This window comes from Chiloscyllium plagiosum, unplaced genomic scaffold (assembly GCF_037043375.1).
Source record: "Chiloscyllium plagiosum isolate Xiang-an unplaced genomic scaffold, Cpla_swu_hap1 HiC_scaffold_15, whole genome shotgun sequence".
Taxonomy (NCBI): domain Eukaryota; kingdom Metazoa; phylum Chordata; class Chondrichthyes; order Orectolobiformes; family Hemiscylliidae; genus Chiloscyllium; species Chiloscyllium plagiosum.
Window position 1 is genome coordinate 36,331,737 of NW_028270153.1, and position 25,631 is coordinate 36,357,367.

The following is a 25,631-nucleotide window of genomic DNA, read 5'->3' on the forward strand; positions in this document are numbered from 1 at the left end:
ATAGACAATATCCTGCAATGGTTTACAGAGATATAAAGAAATTGGATACTGAGCCAAATAAGGGCAGACTGGGAGGATTATCCAAAACTTTGGTCAAAGCAGTGAATTTTAAAGAACATTAAAGGGAAAGACAGAAGTGAAGGAGATTAGGGATAAGATTCTGGTGAATATGACCCAGTCAGTGTAAGGTATAATAGGAGATGTAGTGTTCAGTGATGCACTCAAGCTCAAGGGAGCAGAGAACACCAAAGGTCACATCCTGTGTAACCAGTGACAAGCCAAGCGTAAGACTGCTTGGGTTCAAGTCCCATCTGCTCCATGAGGTGTGTCATAACATCTCTGAATTGGTTGATTAGAAATATCTAAAACTGCTTGGAAACTGTTAAGGCTGCAGAAGACCATCTGTTCTGTTTTTGTTGGCTTTTGAAATGTTTTTTTTTTATTTGTAGTTTCACTTCAAGCCCCAGCAAATGTGCGCCTCACTGAACTTCGTCACAGTAGTGTTAAAGTAAACTGGGAGACAGCTTCAAGGAAAGTGAGAGGTCATCGTATCACTTATGTGGCAGCCAATGGGAATGATCCCAAACAGGTAAAATTCATGTTCGGCCTACTCAATCATATGCGGTTAGTGCAGCATGATGTATACAAATGTCATGGATCTAGAAATTACTAAGATCTGGGTTATGTGTTAATCACACAAATAATTAATATTTGGGATACAACACAACTGATCAGATATTGGAATGCTTTAAATTGCAGGTGGGAAGCCTTGGAATTCTTATCCGATATTAATAGTTCTTGTTACTCATTCAGTTGATGTGGACATCATTGACTCAGCCAGTGTTTATTTCTCAACCTTAATTGCTTCTTGAAAGGTGGTAGACAAGCAGAAGGCTGGAAGAACACAGCATCAGGAAGTGGCGAAGTCAAAAGTTCGGGTGGAACCCTTCTTCAGGACCCGAAACATTGACTTCTCCACCCCCTGATGCTGCCTGGCTTGCTGTTCTTCCAGCCTCCTGCTTGTCTACCTTGGATTCCAGCATCTGCAGTTTTTTTTTGTCTCTTGAAAGGTGGTGGTGAGCTTCTTTTTGAACCACTGCACTCCATTTTGTACTAGCATATCCACAATACTATTGAGGAGAGTGTTCCAGGAGTTTGCCTTGGCCACAGTGAATGAATGCTAAAATGTTGCAAGGTACATTTCATGATGATGAGTGACTTGGAACTTTCAGCTGAGGATGTTCCTGTGTATCTGCTGCTTTTGTTGTTTAGGTGGTAGAGGTCTTTGGTTTGGAAGGAACTGCCTAGGGAATCTTGGAGAATTTCTGCTGTGCCCCTTGTAGATGGTACTCAATGCTGCTACTAAGAACTAGTGGTGGAGGGATGTTTGTAGTGCAAACCAAGCAAGCTATTTTGACTTGGATTGTGTTGTGCTCCTTGTGTTTGTTGGAATTGGAGTCCTCCAGGAAAATGCAAAGTATTCTATCACACGCCTGACTTGTGCCTTGTGGATAGTGGACAGGCTTTGGAGATTAGAGATGAGTTACTCATTATAGATTCATAGCCTCTGACCTGCTTCTCTAGCCACAGTACTTATATAGCTGGTCCAGTTCAGTTTCTGGTCAGTGGCAATGTCCAGGGTATTTTTAATGTCTCAGTGATGGTAATACCATTGAATATTATATTTGTCATTTCTCAGTCCAAGCCTGGATATCATCCAAGTCCTGTTGTATTTTGACTTGGTCAGCTTCAGCCTCTGAGGAGTTGTGAAAGATGCTGAACATCGTACAATCATCAGTGACCATCAACACTTCTTACCTTATGATAGAGGAAAGATGATGAAGTAGCTGAAGATGGTTGAGCCTACGATGCTACCCTGAGGAACTCCTGCAAAGATGTCCTAGGGCTGATAGGACTGACCTCCAATAACCATAACCATCTTTCTTTATGCTGGTTGTGATTGCAACTGTTAGAGAGTTTCCCACTAATTCCTATTGACTTTAGTTTTGCTCAGGCTCCCTGGTTCTACACTCAATCAGCTGCAGCCTTGATGTCAAAGGCAATTACTTTCATATCACCTCTGGAATTCAGCTCTTTAGTCCATGTTTGAACTAAGGTTGTAATGAGGTCAGTAGCAGAATTCCTTCTAATTTTCTTAATGGGTCTCCCAGTTCCATGCATGGCATTGACCTCTGAAACTTGAAGTCAATGTTGTGATTACCATGCCAATGCTGAATGCCACATATGGAACCTTGGGGTGCCATGCTTGTGAACAGCTTGGAGGGAACATTGGTCAGGAGCTGAATGGCCAAATGGAACCAAAGTATCCTTATGCAGTTTGTTGCTGAGCAAGTGCTGTTTGGTAGCACTGTTGATGACCCCTTCAATTACTTTGCTATTATGAACGGATGGAGAGGTAATTAGCCAAGTTGGATTTGTTCTACCCTTTGTGTTTAGGACATAACTTAGCAATTTCCTATATCGTTGGGGAGGTACTTGTGATGTAGCCATATTGGAATAACTTATTTAGGGGCTCAGCACGTTCTCGAGCACAGGTCTTCAGTATTGTGGGCGGCATGGTGGCACAGTGGTTAGCACTGCTGCCTCGCAGCGCCAGAGACCCGGGTTCAATTCCCGCCTCAGGCGACTGACTGTGTGGAGTTTGCACGTTCTCCCCGTGTCTGCGTGGGTTTCCTCCGGGTGCTCCGGTTTCCTCCCACAGTCCAAAGATGTGCAGGTCAGGTGAATTGGCCATGCTAAATTGCCCGTAGTGTTAGGTAAGGGGTAAATGTAGGGATATGGGTGGGTTACGCTTCGGCGGGTCGGTGTGGACTTGTTGGGCCGAAGGGCCTGTTTCCACACTGTAAAGTAATCTAATCTAATCTAATCTAATTGTTGCCAAAATGTTGTCAGGACTTGTAGCCTTTGCAGTATCAATTGCTTTAAGCCATTCCTTAATATCACACAAAGTGAATTGAATTGGCTGAAAACTGGCATTTGTGATGCATGGGACCTCTGCAAGAGGCCAAGATAGATCATTAACTTTGCATTTCTGACTGAAGATTGTTGAGAATACTTCCCCGTTATCTTTGCACTGATGTGCTTGGCTCCCCCATTTTTAAGGGATGGAACATTTGCAGAGGCTTCTCCCCAGACAGTAGTTTAATTGACCTCTACCATTTGCAACTGTGGGACTGCAGAGCTTGGGTCTGATCCATTGGTTAAAGAATTACTTAGCTCTGTTTATCATTTGGCATGTAAGTAGTTCAGTGTTGTGGCTACACAAGTTTGCTCTCACATTTTGGGTATTGCTGATGCTGCTCCTGTCATGTCTTCACACACACTCTACATCGAACTATGGAGATCTGCTGGCTTGATCATAATAATAAAGTGGGGATATGTCAGGCTATGTCAGGCTATGAGGTTGCAGGTTGTTGCTGCTAATGGCTCACAGCAGCTCCTGGATGCTCAGTTCTGATTTGCCAGATTTGTTCATAATCCACACAATTTAACTTGGTGGAAGTGCCACACAACACAGTAGTCTCAATGTGAACACCAGATTTCATTTTCAAAATGTGACATGAGATTTAAACAAGCAGAAGGCCCAAAGGTCAAGATGCAAGTATTCTGAATGCCATTGGTATCACACCAGTACAAACAAAGAGGAAAATTAGAATAAACAAGGAACTATTCACACTTACTACATGTTATGATCATATGGGTTAGCATTGGGCTGCAGAATTCCTTTGTCTGTGTACTCCCACTTTGTATCAGCCCTCTCACTACCAAAGACACCCTTTTTATTTACTTGCTCCAACTGTTATCCTTTGCCATTGCCTCCTGTTGGTAGAGGTTGCGGAGAATTGCTTAGCTCTCTTGCTCACTGCCATCCATCATCGTCACCACATGCTGCTGGACGTTCTGTAACAACAAGGACTGTGCAGTAGTCATTCTTATCAATGCGATCATTCACAGATGTATATGTGCAGGCAGTTTGGTGAAGCAGAAATCAACTATGTTTTTCCCTCATTCACCTACTGCAGACACAGCCTAGCAGCTACGTCCTTTGTAACTCAACCAACTTGCTCAGTTGTACTGCTGCTGAACCACTCTTGGCAATGGGATTTGAAGACCCCCATCTAGCGTACATTCTGCTCCCTTTCCACTGTTTCCTCCAAGTTGTTCCACATAACACAGCATTGATTTATCAGCTGAGATAGGTGCAGTATGTGCTAATCAGCTGGAGATTTCCTTGCTCATTTTCGATATGATGCCATGAGAATTCATTAGATCCAGAGTAGGTGGTGAGGCCTCCTATGGTTCCTCCCTCCTAAATGTGTACCGCCATGTTGCCATCTCAGCTAGGTCTGTACCAGGGATGATGATGGTAGTTCTGGGACATTTTCTGTAGGGTATGATTATGGGAATATAACTGTGACAATTGTTTGACGAATCTGAGATACTCTCCCAATTTTAGTGTTAGCTATTGGTTATTAGATTAGATTACACGACAGTGTGGAAACAGACCCTTCGGCCCAACAAGTTCACACCGACCCACCGAAGCGCAACCCATCCATACCCATACATTTACCCCTTACCTAACACTACGGGCAATTTAGCATGCCCAATTCACCTGACCTGCACATCTTTGGACTGTGGGAGGAAACCGGAGCACCCGGAGGAAACCCACGCAGACACTGGGAGAATGTGCAAACTCCACACATTCAGTCGCCTGAGATGGGAATTGAACCCGGGTCTCTGGCGCTGTGAGGCAGCAGTGCTAACCACTTGGTAAGACTTTACATGATTGACAAGGCTGGGTTTGCCTAGTTTGATGCTAGGTGGTCAGACCGTTTTTGATCTCTTGAGCAATTTGATGAACAAGAGTGGTCATTTCAGAGGGCTCTTAAGAATTAACCACACTGATGTGGGTCTGGAGTCACATGTGGGCCAGACCAAGTAAGGATGGCAGCTTTCCTATCCTAAAGCACATCAGTGAGCCAGATGGGATTTTATGACAATTAATAGTGGTTTCATGGTCATGAAAATTTTAATTCCAGATTCTTTGAACTCTGATTCCACTATCTGCCACAGTGGGATTTGAACCTTGGTTGCCCAGGGCATTACCTGGGTCTCTGGATTACTAATTCATCACAATAGCTTTACATCATTCTCTTCCCCCCACCTTGGCTTTATTAATTTTCTGAACTGAGTACCTGCCAGTTCAAAATGTGAAATAACCAGCTCTATGAGTAGGTGATGTTTGATCAGTTTTTGAATCATATACTGACACATGGGTTGTTGAGAGAGCTATGGGGCATGTCTGTTGTGGATTGACAAATGTCTTGATTGGGAACAATGGGAAATGACGACTTAGTGATATTATTGCTGGACTGTTAATCCAGGGACACAGTCAATCTTCTGAGAACCTCATTTCGAATTCTGCCATGGCAGATGGTCGAATTTGAATTCGATAAAAATCTGGAATTCAGAGTCTCCTGACGACTGTGAATCCATTTTCAATTGATGGAAAAAACCATCTGGTTTACTAATGTCCTTTAGGGAAGAAAGCTGCCATCCTTACCTTGGCTGGCCTTCATGTGACTTCAGCAATGTGGGTTATTCTTAACTGCCACCTGGGCACTTAAGGATGGGCAATAAATGCTGGCCAGCAATACCCTCATCCTGTGAATGAATCTAAAATAAACTGATAAGCAGAGGCCCAGATGTTCCAACCAACATAAGCATTATGATAAATGACAAATCTAAGCTTGCATTCTTTGCTTCCAATCATTTCTAATATTAAACATACTTTAAACACTCTGTATGATGATTCCTCAAGGTTCTTATTGATTATAGAGATTTCAACTTGGCATTAGCATTTTTTAAACCTGCTGCAAATGTTGGTAACTCTGACTGTCATGATGAATTTCTGATCATTTTAGTTAAGCAACTTTTCTGGATTTACACAATCATGCAATATTGACTTTTTTGCATAATGCTATCCCCAGTGACATAAATAGAGAAGGATTAAAATAGCATCAGGAGGAATTAGACACAAGTGTGGAGGTTTTCAGAGAACTCCTCTTTTCTAGCCAACGTTCTGTCTTCTACCCACCCCAAAAATAGATGTTAAATATTGTATTGCTGATTAGATCCACAGACAATAAATTGTCCAAACTCTCTTCATTCACATATGAACCTGATAATAAGCGATTTTTGTTGAGGAAAACCTGAACATGATGTCCACTTGGACACACTTCTGTCAAGGGTTTGTAGGATAGTCATCAGGGGCAAAGTCCCTGGTAGGATGATTCTTATTCTCCCCTTCTTCCTGACTGAGTGCAGATGAGGGGTTGAAGCTAGAATCTTCATAATCCATTTTGCTCAGCCATTCACTGGATAAATGCAGTTAGCTTTAATGTGCAATCTTTGTAGTTGGGTATTCAATTTTGACTTCTTTTTATTCCAGGTTGAAGTTGCTGGGGATGTTGAAAACGTACTATTGAAAAACCTAACTTCATTGACAAAATATGTAATCACTGTACTTTCTATTTATGACACTGGGACCTCTTTGCCTGTTACCATTACTGGAGAAACAAGTATGTATTTTCATATTGGACATTCATTGCTTATAATTTTGTTTGTTTGATTTAAAAAGAACATGTTCTGTTTGAATAGAAATAATATTCAAAGTGTTTTTGATCTCAGTCAAGGTTCCACCTCCATCAGATCTGAAAGTTACTGAGTTTTTAGGCACCAATTTAACGATTATGTGGAAACACGCTGCCAGCGATGTTGTTCTGTACAAAATAAAATGGATTCCCCTTAGCGGAGGAAAATTAAAAGAGGTCTGTGTGATATATTCAGTCAAATACTTTGTCAATATAGTCTGTAATTATGAAATATTATATATGTTAACATTGTGCAACTGTGAATGCATTTAAATAATATAGGTTATAAGGTCTCATTTTTGTTGGTCATTGAATTGAAGAGCAACTTTAGAGATACAAGTGATTGACTCAAAGATCAAACCAATAGTGCCATTCTTAGTATTGCACATAATGAGTAGCAACTAGGTTGCAGCTGAATTCTACGAAGCCAATTTTTGGATATCCTGAAGCTTCTGTAGATGACAAAATATCTTGCAAAAGTTTGCGGCTGTGAAATGACTCTGTGGAATAATAAATATAAAGAATTAACACATTTGTTTGAAGTTCCTCCCAAGATGAGAGTATCTGCTTTTGGGTTGGGTGAATGTCCTGCAAATCAGCAACTTACCTTTCTAACAGTTCGTAACAAAAGGCAGAAAGTCAATATTTATTTGTTACAAGAAGTTTCTACTTTTATAGCATCATTGAAAGGTTATGCTAAAGAAGAAAGCTATTGAGCCTGTTAAGTTCATGTGATTCTTTGCAATAATAATTTTCTTATTCTCCATTTCCTTGTTGACTGACATATTTTTCTCTTTAGGTCCTTATCCAATTTCCTTTCAAAAATGTCCACCATACTCTGAGGCTGTGCATTTAAGATCCTAACCACTCACTATCTGAAAGAAAAATTCCTCATGTCACCATTCCTGCTTCTTCCAATCATCTTAAAGCTGTAACCTCTGAACCTAGGCCTTTCTGCCTCGGTTCTTCCTTTCTATTCTGTCTAGACTTAATGATTTTGAATACTTTTATCAAATCTCTTCTGAACTTTAACTCCTGTAAGGAGAACAATGTCAGCTTCCCCAGTCTATCCATATACCTGAAGTCCCTCATCTAACTTCATAAAAATTGTCTACAACCTCTCTAAAGCTTTTTATATTCTTCGTAAACTGTGGTGACAAGAGTGGAGCACAGTACTCCACTTGAAGCCAAACCAGTGTTTGTTTCATCATAACTTCCTTGCTTTGGTACTCTCAAAAAGATATACTTTTGATCAATCTGTTCAGACAGGACGGGCAGGTGGAATTTGAACATAGACCTTCTGGCCCATAGGTAGGGACACAACCACTGTGCCAAAAGAACCTCTTAAGATTGGTGCCCAGCTCAGGGATTTGTCTCATGGCCCTAAGATTAAGAGTCACTTGCTATACTGACTGAGCTAGCCAAACATACAATGTGCCTTGATTTATAAATTCCATCACTGTGTCTGCTCTTTTAGCAATGTTCTCTTCAGTGATTTGTACATGTTTGCTCACAGGTCCCTCTGTTGCCTCACCCACTTTAGGACTGTTTATTTTACTTAGCATCTCTCCATTTTAAAAGTACAAAAATGTATCACTTCACACTTGTATGCATTAAATTTCATCAGCCACATGCCTGCCCATTCCATCTCTATATATATATATCCACTTAGCTCACAATACTTCCAAGTTTTGAACCATCTGAACTTTTTGATTTATATTCACTCAAGACTTAGTTTTTAATTTATAACAAGATACAGCATGATTATAGTACTGCCTCTACAGTACCCCACTGTATGCCTTCCGGCAGTCTGTCAATTAACTTAGTATTCTTCTTACCTTCTCTTCCACCAGTTTTGTCATCGCTGGAAAACCTGGTGCATGACACTGAATTGCCTTTTGGAAGTCTCTCACTCCACATCAATGCATTACCTCATCATGTTTCTGCGTTAATAAATGAAATCAATTTGTTTGAACATGATTAGCTTTGAACAAATCCATGCTGACTTTCCCCAATAAATCCTGTTAATTTTGCTCCAGACTTTCATTTCTAAATGTTCTCTTTCTCTGAATCAGTTAAACTATCTATTTTGTGGGCGGCACGGTGGCACAGTGGTTAGCACTGCTGCCTCACAGCGCCAGAGACCCGGGTTCAATTCCCGCCTCAGGCGACTGACTGTGTGGAGTTTGCACGTTCTCCCCGTGTCTGCGTGGGTTTCCTCCGCGTGCTCCGGTTTCCTCCCACAGTCCAAAGATGTGCAGGGTCAGGTGAATTGGCCATACTAAATTGCCCGTGGTGTTAGGTAAGGGGTAAATGTAGGGGTATGGGTGGGTTTCGCTTCGGCGGGTCGGTGTGGACTTGTTGGGCCGAAGGGCCTGTTTCTACACTGTAATCTAATCTAATCTAATCTAATCTAATCTAATCTGTAGTTGCTGGTTTGCTGTTACTCAGGGCTCAAACTTGTCCAGCTGATAACACTTTACACAGATGTGGTTGGCCAGGACACCACAGCACCTTCAGACTTTAACATCTTGCATGGAAAACAATGTTTACCCATTTAAATAACCTGCATCATATTAAGGTGAGGGTGAAAATGCCAAACTCAAAAAAAAGTGTATGAACCGCAATATGAAATAAATTATCCAAGTTCCTATAAGAATGATACTTTCTTGGCATTTAATCATTTTTCTGTTTCCTTTGGTTTTTTTTCCCCCAAAAATTGTATATTCTCCTACCTTCCACCTTTTCAGTTTTTTTTCCTTTTCTTTCTGCAACTTAATTTGCTTTGGAAGTTTCTTTTATTTCATCCAACACTGAGAGCCGGCTCAAAGAAGCAAATGAAAATATCCCTTTAAGGACATTGAAAATAAATCATTCAGCACTTGTAAAGTTAATCAGTTAGGCAATATGCATTAAGCATAGTAGATGCATTTAATGACACTATATCAGTTACATTATACATAAAACAGTTGTCATCATCTTGGACTGTTCTGCATAATTTAGCCAAATGTTTATTGTTTCGTCACTAATCAATATTAATTTGTGTTTGTATCTTTTACTAAGCAGTGATTTTACTAATTTATTATTAAAAGTTTATTAATAAGCAACAATAACTTGTGGGTCTTCGGTGAAAAAAGTGAAAAATTAGCAGATGCTAGGAGTGCAAAGTTTAAAAAAAAAAGAAAATATTAGAAATGTAGAACAGAACTGTCAGCATTTGAAGTTAAGACTCCTGAGAAACGTCCCCACTGAAAATGTTCATCTGTCTTTTCTTTTTACAGTATGTAGCTGGTAAGCCTGCTTTCATTATCTGCCTTGTTACTTTGCTTACAGCTTGATGTCAAAGGAAATATGGACACAACAGTGTTACAAGGTCTAGAGAAGAACGTCGAATATCAAGTATCGCTGTCTGCACTATACAATGACACAGCAAAAAGCAATGCCATTGTTCTTCGCTATAACACATGTAGGTGGTTACCTTTAAAGAGATTGTGTTCACAGCCTGACACAAACATTCATATATTTGCTTGGATTGAAATAAATGTTGCTGTCAGCACAAAATCATTACCATGGGATCTCATTACTTTACAGAAGAATCTGTTGTTGTTTGGATAATTTAAACCATTACGCAGGGCAACATTTTATGCAATCATTTCACTAATAATTAGCTTCACTTGTCCAACATGATATTAATACAAAAATATTTGGCTACGAAAAGCTTTTGATAGCCTGAGGTAGTGAAAGGCACTATACAAATTACACCTGGCTCTTTGAGCTGAATTTTTCCAGGCTAATAGAGGCAGCTTTGGAGTTGGAGGCATGAGCATATTTGGAATCATGTGTCAGACTGGTTCCCCAATGTTTACTCATTTCCAAGTATTCACTCAAAAGGCTAACTATTGTGTTCCAATAAAGATGGTACAGAGCCAGATCGTCAATTTTTGGGGCCAAAAGAGATTTTCCCAAAGGTGTACAGGACCCATGATGTGTCACAAATCCAAGGATGGATCAGAGTGGTTGTGTAGTGAGAGGTCTGACTGCAATGCATTTGAGGTTTGAATTTATTTGTCAGTGGTAATTTACAAAAGGGCTTTATTGCGAAGCAACAGATCTCCCCACTTCATGGGCATTGATTATTTGCTCTGCTTCAATGACACCCACCTCCCTGCTCCACAATGTGCTTCCATTATGTGCTGCCACCATGTAAAGATAGCCAATGGCTGTAACCCAGTGGAGATCCAGATTGGAACTCTCGATACTGAAAACTGACCACCATCCCCAAGTGGAGTGGGCTTCTAGACACGGCTTCTTATTTGGCTAACCCTGGGCACATTATGCCTGCATCTACAATGGCTACTGTGGACTTGTGATCTGCAATTCATCTCTACACTGGGAATCTGAAACCTCTGGAAAATTTTGGCCCAAATAAAGTCGGTTCTGATATAACATGATAATTCTGTTCTCATGCGATCTCACGTTATAAGAAAATCGCGCAATAGCTATATCATTTAAACTAATGGGGCTGGAATCACGTTATAGCAAATGCAGGTAAGGAAAGTTCGCATTCTACAAATAATGATCTAAATTCTTCAATTGCATAAACATCAATTGGCATTGAAGAAACATGTGTTATAGCGTGAACTGATTGTAGTTTAAAAATATTCTAACAGATCCAAGCATAGTCCTTTTAAAGAAAAATTAGAATCCTCAAATCTGTCATCAGATTTCTGAATTTTATACTTTTGCTAACACATTGGTGTTGCCTCACACCCCTTATGGATTTTAGAGGTGATAGAAGGCATAGGTTTAAATTTGCTAATACCTCGTGCTGAACCTATTAATTTCTGAAATATGTTCTAAAGATCACAGAAGTGAAGTTCAGATTTTAGAATTTGCTTGGCTAATATAAAGTTGCTTTTGTTTTATCTTTGAATGTGCTACGAAGAGTGCTCTAGCTCTAAGGACTGATGATGATGGTGCTAATGATTTGTATTGATTTGATTTTCTACAAAAAAATTGATTTGAACATGTCACTTTAGAGTGGATTGAAAATAATGCAGAAAACAATAGATTATAGACTTTTTTTCTCTTCCTAAATAGTTTTGCAGTTTCTGTATTATTGTCCTCAGATAATGGAATGAGTACAAGTTAGTAACCAAGAGAGCTGATCTCCTAATCATTGCTGAAAGTGTGCATAATTTATGATCATTACCTTCAGTGGAATGTTGACTTCATCATAAACCATATCTTGGACATTGTAAAAATTATAAATGTGAATTTTACATAAGAATGGAATGTTGTAGAGATTTTTGCTGGACATTGTTCTTTCGTCTATCTTGCTCAGTTGACTACACTTTCATCTATGAAATCAGCTCCATGAAATTTGGGAGAAAAATGAACATAAGATAATTTAGAATAATGCACAGTTTGCCCTCAATTTTTCAATTGAATTTAATTTGTTGCTCTGTGTTGCTTGTTGTTTTAGTTTCCAGAGATCCACCATCAAACCTTCTCATAGAAACCAAGACACCGACCAGTCTCCAAATCAGCTGGAGTCATCCAAGTGCAAATGTTCAACATTACAAGATATCATATATGGATGTCAAAGGTGGCCATGCTAGGGAAATGGTGAGTTACATTTACTTTTTACATCATGATGCAATTTTTGTCTAGTAGATTTCTGTCAATTTCTGTTCTGTCTCAGAACATTATCACCATATTACTTGAAATTATTTTAAAATTAGTTTTGCTGAGATTAAAAAATGTTAAATTCAAACTAAGGACAGGATACTTGTAGTATTTATCTATCAACAAATTAATTATTGCTATTCATGCCTCCGCCTTGCCATAAAATATGAAGGTGAACCTCTTAAAGGAACTGACTAATATTTTTACGTACATTTTCCCAATACGTAATTTGATTCCTTTTGAATACTATATTAGTGAATTGTCATTTCATCCCATTTACTTCATCAGACGTTAACCCTTTCTGTAACATGAACCCTCTAAACTCTAAGCAAATGTCCATCACTTTCCTATCACAAACTATAGTCAACAGTGCAGCCCATCTTTTACACTTTTCTTTGCTTATCTCTTTCACTATCTTTCTTTCCCTTATCATTTACCTTCTATCTTTTGTCTTTTTTTTTAGATTAGATTAGATTAGATTACAGTGTGGAAACAGGCCCTTCGGCCCAACAAGTTCACACCGACCCGCCGAAGCGCAACCCACCCATACCCCTACATTTACTCCTTACCTAACACTACGGGCAATTTAGCATGGCCAATTCACCTAACCTTTCTCTTTCCTACGAAATATGTTCACTGTTTCCACTCCCAAAGGAATTGTTTTCCCCACAGTTTCTAACAGGATTTCTCATTCTCATTCTTTCCCCTTCCTCATCACGATGAATTTTATTTATCTCCATCCATCAGAATGTGGTTTCCTTCTCTCCAACTAATAGTTTTTAAAGTCTTCCTCACTCAAAAACATCTATGCTTCTGTATTAGTATATCAGGTCTGTGAACTTTTCTATTTGTATTTCTGTGTCTGTCTCCCTTTCCATCTTTCTGATTCCACAACAGCCCTGATGGGTGAGTGAATGGAGGACAGTAGAAGCTAAAGGTAGCATTGCCAGTGGAATGTCTCTTCCTGCTGTGAACTGTTTTGCTCAGCTGAGAAGAAAGCAAGCCTTGAAAATTCTCTCCATTTCCAATGAGGCTAATTCATCCAGTTAGTAAGCTCATTGCCAACCTGTAAAAAGCAGTTTGAGATTTTGCCGTGCTGGGTCAGAGACCAGATCATAGAAGCACGTGCACAGTGAGGAGCCAGTCATGGCTGCACAATGATATTAGGTGGATCCATAAAAAGGAACATGGCTGTGAGGGGCACAGATGTAAGCACACAGGTAGCATTCAGGCTGAGGAGAGCATTGTCTGTACATCCTTGGGCACTGGATGGGGTATCACTTTCCTAGTATCACTGGCAGTATGAGGAGGGGATAAGGAATCCAGACACTATTGAGAGATCATAATTACGGCATCAGCAGGAGTTGGCCTGTGGTTCTTGAATTGTAGCTCTTGTCATGTTGGGGATTTTGATTCTAAGCAGCAGAGGCTGGGAAAGGGAAAAGCAGAGGAGAGAGATAGGGTCAGCAAGGCTACAAAGGTAAACTGTAAAACTGACTTGTCTGCTTTTGTCTCACAAAGTGGCCTCACTTGTTAGGTCATTTAGGTGGTCAGATTCTATCGAGAGATCAGGGATGAACAATTTCAGCAGAAAATGAATCTTAGCCAACTCTGCACATTTGTTGGGATTTGTGTCTACAATGAGTTTAACTTTCTGTGAATGAGGTGATAGCTATTCACCACTGAACACATTTCATTGAACTGGCTCTTGCCTTTGTTCAAGGTGAGGTTTCATTTTCCAAGATATAGATAGGCATGCAGGAAATATAATTCATCATATATGAGAATGTTATCACTGAGGGTTTGTAGTCATTGACAAGATCAATAGAGATAAATGAGCTGCTGCTGGAAGCAGTCATCTTTTGTCATGCAAATATTTAAAGATGAGATTTGTTGTGTATGGGTGAAGCAAGAGAGACATCTATTAATATTTTTCAAAAGCTCACAGCTATGTGTCAGGCAATTAGAATGGAAGACCACATGTCTGCAATGGAAAACATTTTGTTTTCCTGTCATTATTTTCAAAGAAAAGCACATCAGATGGATTCAGTTTGTTCAACCAAATTTCCCTTTCTCCAAACCAACTGAATAATGCTTAATGTCATGAAGGAAAAAATAAAACTCCTTCAGGTGTTCGTGCCATGAACCCAACTTCCGCTTGTTCTTTATTTTATTTGCTCATGGGATGCCAGTGTCAATCAATGGGCAAGCGTGTATTGTTTATCTTTAATTTTCCAGAAGGTAGTTGAGAGTCAGTCTGGAGTTACTTGTTGGCCAGATCAGGTAATGATGGCAGATTTCCTTCCCTACAGGACATCAGAGAAGCAGATTTGGTTTCATGGCAATCGTTAGTTGTATATTCTGAAACAAATATTCATGTGAGAAGAATGATAAACTGTTTCAGTTGAATTGTTCCTTGTTAGACCATCACCTTACGGTTTTCTATTCATACTGGCATTATTAAAAAAACAAAACAATATGTTTTTTTAAAAAAAGTATTCTCGTAGAGCTCCTATGGATTACTCACTAAGGGATATTTTGTTTTTAAAGATAGGGCTGGATTTTATGAGACATTCTGTAGGTAAGAATAGTGGTGACCAAGTAGAAAGTAATGATGGGGATAGTCCACCCTTGCTGATTCATCATCAGAACTATAGAACAGCATGTCTACCTGGCTGAATAAAGTAACCACCCATTCCATTTCCACTTGGCTTACAGACTTCAGATACTTGCATGCATTTGGTCCAGCAGAAAAGTATCCATAAAGGAGAGAATCTTTGTAAATTAACCTTGCCCTGACCAATTAAGGGGAGGGGTTAAAAGGAAGGGTCAGGAGCTCACCCCTCCTCAGCTGGGAATTGACAATTGAGGGTAGCACACACCTAGAATAGTGGTAGTTTGAGGAGCCTCGACTGAGATCAGGTTGTAACATTTATTTCGGCAACTGAATTTAAATTCCCCAGCTCCCAGGGTGGAATATGATCTTATGTCTCCAGATCATTAATTCAAACTGCTGGATTACAAGTCCAATAACATTATCATTTTGCTACAATATTCTTTTTTTTTTAGAATTTGGGGCTGATAACAGTATTCTAAATGTGGCCGAACCAAAGTCCTATACAACTGTAACATGACCTGCAAACTCTTGTACTCAATACCCTGTCTGATGAAGAAAAGCATGCCATTTTCCTTCTTGACCACTCTATCGACCTGCTTTGCCACCTTCAGGGTATAATAGACTTCAACACCCAGATCTCTCTGTAGTCAATTTTTCCAGGATATTTCCATTTCCTATTTGTTCACTCTTTAATTGGATCTTCCAAAATGTATCACCGCGCATTTGCCGGATTGAAATTCATCTGCCATTTCTCTGCCCAACTCTCCAATCTATCTATATTCAGCTGCATTCTCTGGAAGTCCCCTTCACAATCTGCTACTCCATCAATCTTGGTGTCATTGCAAACTTGCTAATCAGACCACCTGGACCTTCATCCAGATCATTTAAGTATATCACAAACAACAGTGGTCCCAACACGGATCCCTGTAAAACACCATTGGTCACAGTTCTCCATTTTAAGAAACTCCCTTCCACTACAACACTCTGTCTCCTGCTGCCCAGCCAGTTCTCTATCCATTTAGCTAGTACACCCTGGACTCCATGCGATTTTGTTTTCTCCATCAGCCTACGATAGGAACCTTATCAAATGCCTTACTGAAGTTCATGTATATGACACCTGCAGTCCTTCCCTCAGCAATCAGCTTTGTCACTTCCTCAAAGAATTCTATTAAGTAGGTAAGACATGACCTTCCCTGCACAAAACCATGTTGCCTATCACTGATAAGCCCATTTTCTTCCAAATATAAATAGGTCCTATCCTTCAGTATCTTCTCCAGCAGCTTCCCTACCACTGACGTCAGACTCACCAGTCTATAATTACCCTCCTTAAACAAGGGGACAACTTTAGCAATTCTCTAGTCCTCCGGGACCTCACCTATGTTCAAGGATGCTGCAAAGATATCTGTTAAGGCCCCAGCTATTTCCTATCTCACTTCCTTCAGTAGCCTGGGATAGATCCGATCCAGACCTGGGACTTGTCCACCTTAATGCCTTTTAGAATACACAATACTTCCTCCCTCCTTATGCCAACCTGACTTAGAATAATCAAACATCTAGCCCTAATCTCAACATTCTCCTCGGTGAATACTGATAAAAAGTATTCATTAAGAATCTCATCCGTTTTCTCTGACTCCATGCATGACTTTCCTCCTTTGTCCTTAAATGGGCCAACCCTTTCTCTAGTTACCCTGTTGCTCCTTATATATGAATGGACTTGAATATTTTATGCACACAAAAGAAGCAAATGCTCTTCAGGTTCACTATTAAGAATTCTCACTTAAAAGTCAGGTCGATTTGCCTGAAATTAAAATCTAATCTCATGAGTTTTAAATACAGATTTAAATCTAATTTAAAAATAACATGTCTCACTTTTCTTTAGTTTAACTACATGGTTGCTATCAGAAAGTCCAGCGATTGTTTTTTATCTGCTGAGACATTTCAATTGAATTGACAATTGAATTCTAACTTTCACACTGAGTACATCATGAGCTATGTATTACTGGAACACCATAATCATTATAAAGCTGCTTAATAGTTTTCAACAGCAATTAACACACACAAACAAAGGGAGAGGATTCGATTTCATTTTATACAGCTTTCTAAATGATCAAAACTTGAGCATTAGTTAAGTGAAAATTTCGTAATTTTTCAGATCGTACCTGTTAAGAGAAACAGCATCATAATACAGCCACTAACTGCAGACACTGTGTATGAGGTCACAGTCACTGCCGTCTATACTTCAGGTGATGACGCCAGTATATCCAGAGAGGGCAAAACCTGTAAGTATAATTGATGTTAATTTGCAGTTTGTCAGCTTTCTCACCATTTTGGACACACTGAATGGTTATTAATGGGGGCATTGGGGTTCTAGTCCATCAGCTGGAGAGCTGATGAAAGTCCCGCATCGCCTCTTTCAAGGAAGGCATGCTAAGTTAAGAGCTGCTCAGGTACTGACTAGGGAAGCAGTGTGTCTTGCCCAAGATTAAAGAGCCAAAATTCTATTGAGTTGCAGTGTCACTGGGTAGCAGATACTGCTACTGGTACAACTCATTTCTGAGGCTAGCACCACCCTTAGATTGCAGGCCACAGATGAGTGACTGGGAGGAATTGTGGTTGTGGGGTGAGGGATGGGGGAAGAGTACTTCTGCACGAAGAGTCCTCTCCGTAGCCCCTCTCCAACTCTCCAGTGTTGATTGCCTTTGAATGAAGGACACCCCACCCACTTGCATGCACATGCACATGCACGCGCACACACACACACAGACACAGACACACACGTCCCAGGTTAGGTTGTGTTACTTAACATGGTGAGACTTATTGCCAATTAATACCAGCAGTGACAAGATTAGCCACTTAAGTAATCTTTAACTGTCCTAAGGGCCTAAATTGGTGATGAGATGGGAAGGCCTTCTGCTGAGCATTCTACTACAGGCTCTGGAGACAGGATGTGGAGTGCTCCCTGCCACCATCCTCCCATCTGATTAATAACCACCAAATGCCCAATAGAATAGTACGTTAGATTCTATCCAATGTTTCACAATGAACAAGAACACAGTAAATTATGTATTATGCTATGCAAGGTATGGGAAGCTGCAGTCATTCCTTTCATAATTGGTGAACAAGACAAGCAGTTTAAGAGCCATATTTCTGGAAATAGTTCACAAAGATACAGTTTCTACTTTTCATTGCGTTTTGTTAAATCCACAACTCTGCTCTTTTCAGATTTCTTTGGCTGATTCCAAAACAATCACATTGTCATAAAATGTGCACATATTTCCATGCTGATTTTTAGTATTCGTCTGTTTAATGTTCTGCTCACATTTCTACATTTTATCTGAATGCTATTTGTTATTTGATAAGGCAGAAATCAAAATAGTAAATAAGGTTAGGTTTCTAAGTTTCATACAATAAGGATAATTTGTGACATACTAACATAGGAACACCTGACAGAGTTGACCTAAATCACTTTCTTCAAAAATATTCATGCATCTACTTTTAATAAATTAGTCCTGTGAAGGGACAAGGGATTTAATACTAGATTTAAATTAAAACATGCTTTGAAATAAGTGCTGTGGCTATGCTTAAACAAAACCAAGAACTATGGATACTGAAAATGTGTAACAAAAACAGAAATTACTAGAGAAACTCAACAAATCTATCAGGATATGTGGAGAAAAACAAGAATTAATGTTTCAGGTTGGGAGCTTCTGAGCTTCTTCAGCAATTTCTGTTTTTGTAGCTATGCTTGATTTCTTCCATTTTGTAACAATATCAGCCTGTGTAAGCATATTATTCATTGCTATACAGAACAAAAAGATAAGGGAAGAGCATAATCCAGTAAACACGGTTGAATTATTACAGAAGTGAGCAGACCAAAAGCTGACGGTTGACATTACAGGGCCTTTCTGGTTTTGAATGTGTGCTGAAAACTCTGCTTTTGAAAACTACTTTGGATAACCAAGATGAGATTATCCTTTGTATCAAATAAAACTTTGCTTGCTTAAACCATGCAGGCTCAAGAGTATTCATTTGTTTTTACCAGATCAAGAATGGGAATAGTAGAGAGGTGCATTTGTGACGCATCTACTGGTGTCCCACAGTCAAATTCCAAACTTAAATTTCCACTGACCTCAGAACAAGTGAAACCAGCAAATCCCTTTTAGCAAATAATGCCATTTGTTTAAATGTTAAAGGTCTCTAAAAACATTCTGTGCAAATGTTTATTAATATAAAGGTTCCAAGAATGCAGTGTTCATATTAAAGCCATTAACATTCAAGTAGACAGAAATTGGCACGATGAAAATGTGGCATCAGTCTGGTATGGAAATATGTTATCCTAGGAGAGAAGGTTAGTTCTTGAAGGAAAGCAAATACAAGGAAGTTTGAGTACAAAATTACCAATTAAGGCCCTATGATATCAAATGCAAAAGCTTTCCTTTTATGTATATGATTATTGTGTAGTTTTATTTCATTAGCAATTATATACACCATTTCATACTATATTAATTTCTATCCCTGCAGTACCATTTAATCCACCAACTAACCTGCGTATCTCAGAAGTTTGGTACAATCATTTCCGAGTTATGTGGGATAAAGCTGACACACAACCACTAGGATATGCTGTGATTTATCAGGCAGCTCCTGGTAAGTGAAGATTTACCTTAATTTTGTGGAAGGGTTCCCTCCGGAGTTAGGATTTCACCTTGAATACAGGGTTAGGATTGTGAATGGAAGTTCACTTTGCATGTGATGCCTACTTGAACTTATGAAAAAGAGTCATGTGAAATTACTTTTAATATAAATTGTTTAGACTAGTTTCACTTTTCAACATCTTTTATTCATAAAGGGGTTGACAGAAAATAAGGGGATGAAAAACGTGCAGTGCAAAATCTGTACCTCAACCTCATAAACCTGCCATGTGATCCATAACACTTCATATTTTTAATTAAAACAAAGTACTGGAAATGCTGGAGTATTGGGAAAATGCAACAGCTTGAAAGAAAGAGAAAGAAGAAAATAAATGTTTCAAATTGAATGGGATTTTTCTTCAAAACGAGACACCCTGGAGGCTTTTGCTGAAAAAAATTATCTGATTCAATTGACTCATCATTCAGTTTTTTTTTAAAATGAGACAATTCCAGATTTCTATTACCCCAGTTTGCTTTTTGATGCATTCCTGAATGGTAGCTTTAGTGGGAGGGAATGGCCGAGTGGCATTATCGCTAGCCGAGTAGTCCAGAAGCCTAGATAATGTTTTTGGACCTGAGTTTGAATCCTACCATTGCAGATAGTGGGATTTGAGTCCAATTTTTAGCGAAAGTCTGAAATTAGGAATCTAATAATGACCATGAAACCATGCTGATTGGAGGGAAAACCCATCCTTGTTCACTAATGTTATTCAAGGAAGGAAACTGCCATCTTTATGTGGTATGGCTTACACGTGACTCCAGACCCACAGCAACATGATTGATTTTTAACTGCCCTCTGGGCAATAAATGCTGGCCTAGCTAGTGATGCCCAGATCTAGTGAATGAATAAAAAAAACTGTAGTTTTAAATTTGTTACTCTGCCACCTTGTTTTGTATTCTCCCAATTGTTTAGATTAGATGACTCATCAATATGTTAGATTAGATGACTCATCAAAAGAACAAAGTCAAGTTTATATAATTTGTCCTCAGAGTTTAACTGTGGTTTTATTCTGCTGAATCTGAAATGTAAACTACTGATGACCAGTATGTACTGCCAGACATATGGTGGAGAAAAATGAATGCAGTACTCCAGATGTGATCTAATCAAGGCTCCACACAACTGAAACATGTCTTATCCCAGCTCCAGTGGGATAAAGGATATTATTCTATTTGCAATTTTAATTATATTTTTTAATCATGTGAATTAGCTTATTAATAAGCTGTGCATGTGAAAATCTAAATCCGATTTGCTGGGGCTACAGTAATCACTATGAATAGTCACTTCCCTGACTATTTACTTCAGTTGCAGATGGAAATATTTTATGTGGTTAAATAATAGCTCCTTTAAAAAAGGAACATGCTTGAAGATCATCCATCTGAACTATCAGAGCACTTTGATTTCAAAACACAAGGCTACTCTGAGTCTTAACTGTTATTGTGCTTGCTATCAGATCTTTGTTGTCTCATCTTTTATTGTTCAGAATTAAGCTTTGGTGTCATCTTTAGTAATCAATATGGCTTTAGCTGCCAATTTCTTTAACTCATTCTTTAGTGTTGCTTTGTTCGATATATTGTAGATGAGGAGAATTATAGTGTTTCTTTTGTTTACAGATCAAACCATGGAAGTGATGACAGGAGAGGATGCAGATTCAATAGTAATTAAGAATCTGCAGCCTGGCCTAGAATATAATGTTGAAGTATTTGCAGTCTATCCAAATGGCAACAGCACAACTGTTACAGGAAAAGCTACAACTTGTAAGTTCCTATGGCTTGCCTACAGGGCTCTTGATAGGCAGGAAGAAATGACAAATTCATAATTATCAGAAAGTTTATATTCTATTATCAATAAATCCGTTCAATTGATAACATTCCTGCTTCTGAGCTAGAAGGTTGAGGGATCAGTCATGGCTCCAGTGATTGAGCATATAATCTAGGCTGGAAGATCAAAGGACAACTTGCATTTATTTCACGCCTTTCATGACCATTGGACAGCTCAAACGTTTCCCAGCCAATGGAGTATAATTACTGTTATGATGTCGGAAATATGGAAACAAATTAGCACACAGCATGTCCCAGAAACCAAAATATAATATTGATGAGAAAATTTTGATGGATGTCTCATGTTGGTTTTTTGGGATGAATATTGGATGGAATGCTAGGTGTTAACCCATCTGTTCTTCTTCAAAATAGTGCTATGGGATCTTTAACAACTACCTAAAAGGTTAGACGCCTAAACCATTGGTTTCAAACAAAATTGACATCTCCTGCAAATGTTTTGGATCAGTGGATACTAAAGGAATATTGCATTGTCAAAACTGAGGTGTTAAACTAATACCTCTGCCTATGAGATGAAAATTAAAGATCCTACTGTGCTGCTTGAAACATGAAGAGTTCTCCTGATATCTTTGTGACTTTATTAATGTAACAGAAATTCTAAGGGGAATATTGTGATGTCAGCTGTCATCAACTGAATTTACTGTGTTATCTGAATATGGGTATTACAAGTAATTACCCAGGGCCCACCAATCTATTCCATCAGCTCTGTTGATTGGAGCAAGTTTCCGTCGCTACAAAATGTTATGAATACCACTGTTTATATATCTTCAAAGAACATAGAGGTAAAGATTTTAGTTTAATTTTGACTGTGTGTGAATGAGCAAGACAAAGAAATCTAAATTCCTGACATTAATGTGAATGGCAGTTGTGTATGAGAAAGCTGAGGCAATCAACAAGTTATCCTGACTATGGGATTGTGTAAGTAGATTTTAAACTCAGCCCTGCGGCCAAAACTGACAAGAAATGTCGGAAAGAAATTCAGGGGGTAAATATATTTGGGGAGCGAGGATGTGCTAAACTTTTTTGTGAGTTAAAAATCACACGACACCATGTTATAGTCCAACAGCTTTGTTTGGAAGCACTAGCTTTTGAGGCGCTGCCTCTTCATCAGGTGGTTTTGGTAGGGTTAGGGGTAGGGCTTTTGTGAGGGCTTTCTAAGCATGTTTACTTCTAACTCTACAAAGAAATCAAAAATACATAAAATCTCAAACTTTAAGTTTCTTCTCGTATTGACTCATCTTCCCACTATGTTGGTCTAATGAGAGAGCTTCTCCTACAAGCTTTTGGTTAAATTAGCAATTGAGCTCTCAAGACGAATTCCATCAGTTTACAGGGGGTACATTGTTTGTTGATCAGAAAAACAGGTTAAAATGTAAACCCTCGTAGAAGTTCAAGAACACCATGATATTGACTCCCATTAGCGATTTTATCTGCCAACCATTCAAAGTTAAAATTGTCTTTCAAATATCCTAATGAATTTGAAGTGAAAGCAATTCCACTCAGAAGTTGGACTGTCATCAAGTGCCAAAGGCAGAACTGACTTGGAATAGATTGTGATTATCTCCTGCAGAAAGAGTCCTTTTGTTTCAGCTGAAAGAGAAAATGCTGGAAAATCTCAGCAGGTCTGGAGTCATACAGTCAAAGGGTCAGTTAGACTCAACGTCAGCTCTTTTCTCTCCTTACAGATGCTGCCAGACCTGCTGAGATTTTCCAGCATTTTCTCTTTTGGTTTCAGATTCCAGTACCCGCAGTAATTTGCTTTTATCTTTTGTTTCAGCTATTTAGATTTTGTTTTGCATTCATTATATCATACTGGAGTTTGAGAACTTGTTGCAGGTTTATTTGAATGTATTCAGTTGCTTCAATAACTTCAGCCATAAGTCTCTCACTCAATTGCATTAAATTATTTCAACTTTGTGGCTTAAAGCTAAGGAGAAAGTTCAGGAGAGGCAGAGCTAGTAAAGTTTGAAAGTAGCAGGGAGCAGAGGAGGAAAATGCATACTGCATCATGATGTGAAATGCTGCTAGATTTTCTGGCAATCAGGCAGGTAAGTGGATGCTAGCAGGCTTTTGACCTGTATGAGTAGCTGCTGGCCAGAGGCTGGTCAATCCACAATTCAGCAGCACGTTGGTGGAGATCATGTCTGCTGCTGCTAAAACGCCCTGGAATACTGGAGAGGATCATCCATGGAAATGAAAGTTAATGTTTGCCATATGTGTCTCAGGGTAGGAGTCTAGGGAGTGGGAAGTATGGGAGTCAGAAGCAAGAACAAAGGTGATTCTTGAATTGAACTGAATTTGGGATCATGGCAATGTGAGAGCTGAGGTAAAATTATATAATAAACTATAAAAATTATACAATAATTTATAAAATTATTTATTAATATTGCTGGAAGCCTAACATAAACAACAATTACAATTCAACTAATTCCATTTCTCACACATTTTTCAGAATACTACCATCCAGCATTGGAAGCAGCACTGTCCATTCTAACTATTTATTCTTTAAGGGCTGTTATAATATTTTGCTAATCTCTCATGACCTAAAGCGGTTGTTTTGTTTTGCAGTGTACTTGAATGTAACTGATCTTCATACATATCAGGTCCAGTTGACCAGCATGTGTGCTAAGTGGGAAGGACACCCTCAATCCTCAACTTTCAGGATTGTCTTAGAGTCCATGAAAGGTACATTTGCTCAGAGAATTCACTGGATGTATTTAACCTGAAGCTTGTAATTAACATTTTTTACTGTTTAGAATTTTTTTCAAGCAAGTTCCTTTGCCTCATTAACTGTTTTTCTTATAAATATAGACACACCTTTGAAAGTGGTAGCACTTGCTTCATTTGTTCACAAAGATTTTGAGTCATGGAGTCATACAGTATGGAAGCAGACCCTTTGGTCCAATTCATTCGTGCTGACCAGGTTTCCCCACACTGAACTAGTTCCATTTGCCTGCATTTTACCCATATCTCTCTCAATCTTTCCTATTCAGGTACCTGTCCAAATGTCTTTTAAATGTGTAATTGTGCCTGCCTCTACCACTTCCTCTGACAGTTTGTTCTAAATACACACCATCCTCTGTGTGAAAATGTTGTCTCCTACCCGTCAGCCTCCTATGCTCTAGACAAAATGTCCAAGCCTATCTAGCTTCTCCTTATTACTCAAATGCTCTACTTTTGATAGCAATCTTCTAAACCTTTTCTGCACCCTTTCCAATTTAATAACATCCTTCCTATAGCAGGGTGACCAGAATTGTACTCAGTACGCTTTGTGTGGTCTCACCAATGTCTTGTTGCTCAACATGATGTGGAGGAGTCAGTGTTGGACTGGGATGGACAAAGTTAAAAATCAGAGCTGAAAATGTGTTGCTGGAAAAGCGCAGCAGGTCAGGCAGCATCCAAGGAACAGGAGAATCGACGTTTCGGGCATAAGCCCTTCTTCAGGAATGAGGAAACCTGCAATCATCTTCCTGACCTCTCCGCCCCCACCCCACTCCGGCTTATCACCCTCACCTTGACCTCCCTCCACCTATCGCATTTCCAATGCCCCTCCCCCAAGTCCCTCCTCCCTACCTTTTATCTTAGCCTGCTGGACAACTTTCCTCATTCCTGAAGAAGGGCTTATGCCCGAAACGTCGATTCTCCTGTTCCTTGGATGCTGCCTGACCTGCGCTTTTCCAGCAACACATTTTCAGCTCTGATCTCCAGCATCTGCAGTCCTCACTTTCTCCTCAAAGTTAAAAATCACACAATATCCGGTTATAGTACAGCAGGTTTATTTGAAAGCACTAGCTTTCGAAGCGCTGCTCCTTCATCAGGTGGTTGTGACAACACGTTCTTCCAGGGGGTGCAGTGATAGTTTGGCACACCTACATCTACACTGCTGAAACCAGGCGCCAACTCGCAGACACCTCCTCTTACTGCCCTCACAACCATAACCTCACTTCCCATCACCAAACTGTTATCTCCCAGACCATCCACAACGTATGTGGATCTCCCAGCAACAACCTCCAACCTCAGAGTCTGGGAACCCCACACCACCCGGTTTAACCTCCTACCCAAAATTCATAAACCTGACTGCCCCGGTTGACCCATCATCTCAGCATGCTCCTGTTCCACCAAACTTAT

The 25,631-nt window shown here is 39.4% G+C and overlaps 1 protein-coding gene across 4 annotated transcripts in view; it reads left to right on the forward strand.

Moving 5' to 3' along the window:
• LOC122560121 (collagen alpha-1(XIV) chain-like) overlaps positions 1-25,631 on the forward strand; it is a 188,439-nt gene that overhangs the window by 79,094 nt on the left and 83,714 nt on the right. For all 4 annotated transcript variants that reach the window (XM_043710374.2, XM_043710377.2, XM_043710375.2 and 1 more), the window contains exons 15-23: positions 450-589; positions 6,473-6,602; positions 6,712-6,851; positions 10,008-10,140; positions 12,160-12,302; positions 17,132-17,258; positions 19,501-19,623; positions 21,279-21,422; positions 24,072-24,188. In XM_043710374.2, the coding sequence (XP_043566309.2) occupies positions 450-589; positions 6,473-6,602; positions 6,712-6,851; positions 10,008-10,140; positions 12,160-12,302; positions 17,132-17,258; positions 19,501-19,623; positions 21,279-21,422; positions 24,072-24,188 (1,197 nt within the window). The remainder of the gene's footprint in view (positions 1-449; positions 590-6,472; positions 6,603-6,711; positions 6,852-10,007; positions 10,141-12,159; positions 12,303-17,131; positions 17,259-19,500; positions 19,624-21,278; positions 21,423-24,071; positions 24,189-25,631) is intronic.